The following is a 1,590-nucleotide window of genomic DNA, read 5'->3' on the forward strand; positions in this document are numbered from 1 at the left end:
TGCCCACTAGATGCGAGTGGTCTGTCAAACTCAGCTTGCTGTTCTGTTCTTTCACACATGTCTCTGCCTCCTTCACATAAACAGGTGAATCTCCTGCCCCAGGCTCATCACGCCACACTGGACTTGCCCTCAAAACATTATTTATAGATCTGTATGAAAAAATAAACCTTTCCATTTTATACAATTACAACCTTTTAACTCATTTTTTTGCCAAAAAATAAAGTACATTATTTTTCTGTCAATTCCATTTTTTCCCCAAGTCCTTTGTATACATACGAGTCACCAACTCCAATTACGTACTCTTGTACGAAAACATGTCCCTGTATGGCCACTTCATTCACTTGTGCTTTAGCATGGGTGACTACAAGTGATCCCTGTGCATTTTTTATCTAGCCTAAATCTGTAGTATATTGGGATAGATTGTGACGAGTCAGGTCACATTTGGCCAATTCTATGAATTGCAACCAAACTGCTAAATTAGTGTTTTGGACCACAATACGGTTAGTGACTACTTTTAAATTGAGCTTGAAAGTTGATATCTCCAGAACTGAAGCAGCATGACATCCTCGTGTGGAAGAACCAGGCATATGCCACTCCACCTGCTCACTCCGATATTTCACATATTTATTTCTGGTTCCTGCACTAATTACTCACATAAATCAAATTTAGGAGTCATTATGTGAGTCTAAGACACAGATATAACAATTTCATTTCAAAGAGCTATTTACCCGTCATGTTCTTAACCTGACCACAGAGGACCCTAGTTAGCTCGCCCTCTCTGCATTTCTAAGACTACAGTTCTGCCCTCTCTCATGCATGCTAACAAGCTGTGGTTTTGGACTACACAATCACAACACACATGCTAACGGCTAACAGTGTTCGCTTGCTTAGTAAAATGCTACATACTCCCCCGTAAACCGCCCGGGAGCTTCCACATCACGTCAACATGTGTGCCTTTTGCTTTACGATGCAATATCAGTGACGGAGAGAGAGAACTAGCACATCACACGCTCTTTAGTGGTCACGTGAAACATTACACGACAGGCTTGTGAAAGCGCTGGACCTATGTACCTAGAGGTAGTGTATGCAAACATAACTTTAAAAAGAAATGGAAAGTGAACATTCAGGTCATGTGTGAATGAATGCTTCCAGTTGTGTTCCCTTTCACTCCGAAGTGTCTGTTTACGTCATCTCAACCAATGAGTGATTTGAGTGGTGATGAAACAAAAATACCAAAACTCAAAAGTGGGCATATGGGAGGTACCATGTGGTCACTGACAGCAAATTCTGTAAATCCAGTATGTGATACAGTTCATGTGTCCCGCCTGCAGAGGGCGCTGTTTGTCCAGCAGTGAGAGACTGAACAGTGGCACAGACGTGTGGGCTCTAGTGTTTGATCTCTAAGATGGAGGGGTTGTGGTCCAGGATGGCCAGGATGATCTTGTCCATGTACTGTCTGAGGCGGTAGTTTATCTCCTCTTGTTCCTTCAGAGCATCCACAAGCTACAGAGAGAGAGAGAGAGTGAGAGAGAGAGAAAGAGAAAGAAAGAAAGAGACAATGTGAGCAGTAGTTACATGCTCCTCCTTCTC

At 42.6% G+C, this 1,590-nt stretch overlaps 1 protein-coding gene across 3 annotated transcripts in view; it reads right to left on the bottom strand.

Annotated features, from left to right (window-relative positions):
- Positions 1 to 1,386: 1,386 nt before the first annotated feature.
- Positions 1,387 to 1,590, bottom strand: part of rab11fip4a (RAB11 family interacting protein 4 (class II) a) — a gene marked incomplete at both ends in the record, with an annotated part of 64,679 nt that continues 64,475 nt past the window's right edge. For all 3 annotated transcript variants that reach the window (XM_080855760.1, XM_080855759.1, XM_080855758.1), the window contains one exon: positions 1,387 to 1,503. In XM_080855760.1, coding sequence (XP_080711886.1) covers positions 1,387 to 1,503 — 117 coding nt within the window. The remainder of the gene's footprint in view (positions 1,504 to 1,590) is intronic.

Source organism: Sprattus sprattus, assembly GCF_963457725.1.
Source record: "Sprattus sprattus genome assembly, chromosome: 18".
Taxonomy (NCBI): domain Eukaryota; kingdom Metazoa; phylum Chordata; class Actinopteri; order Clupeiformes; family Clupeidae; genus Sprattus; species Sprattus sprattus.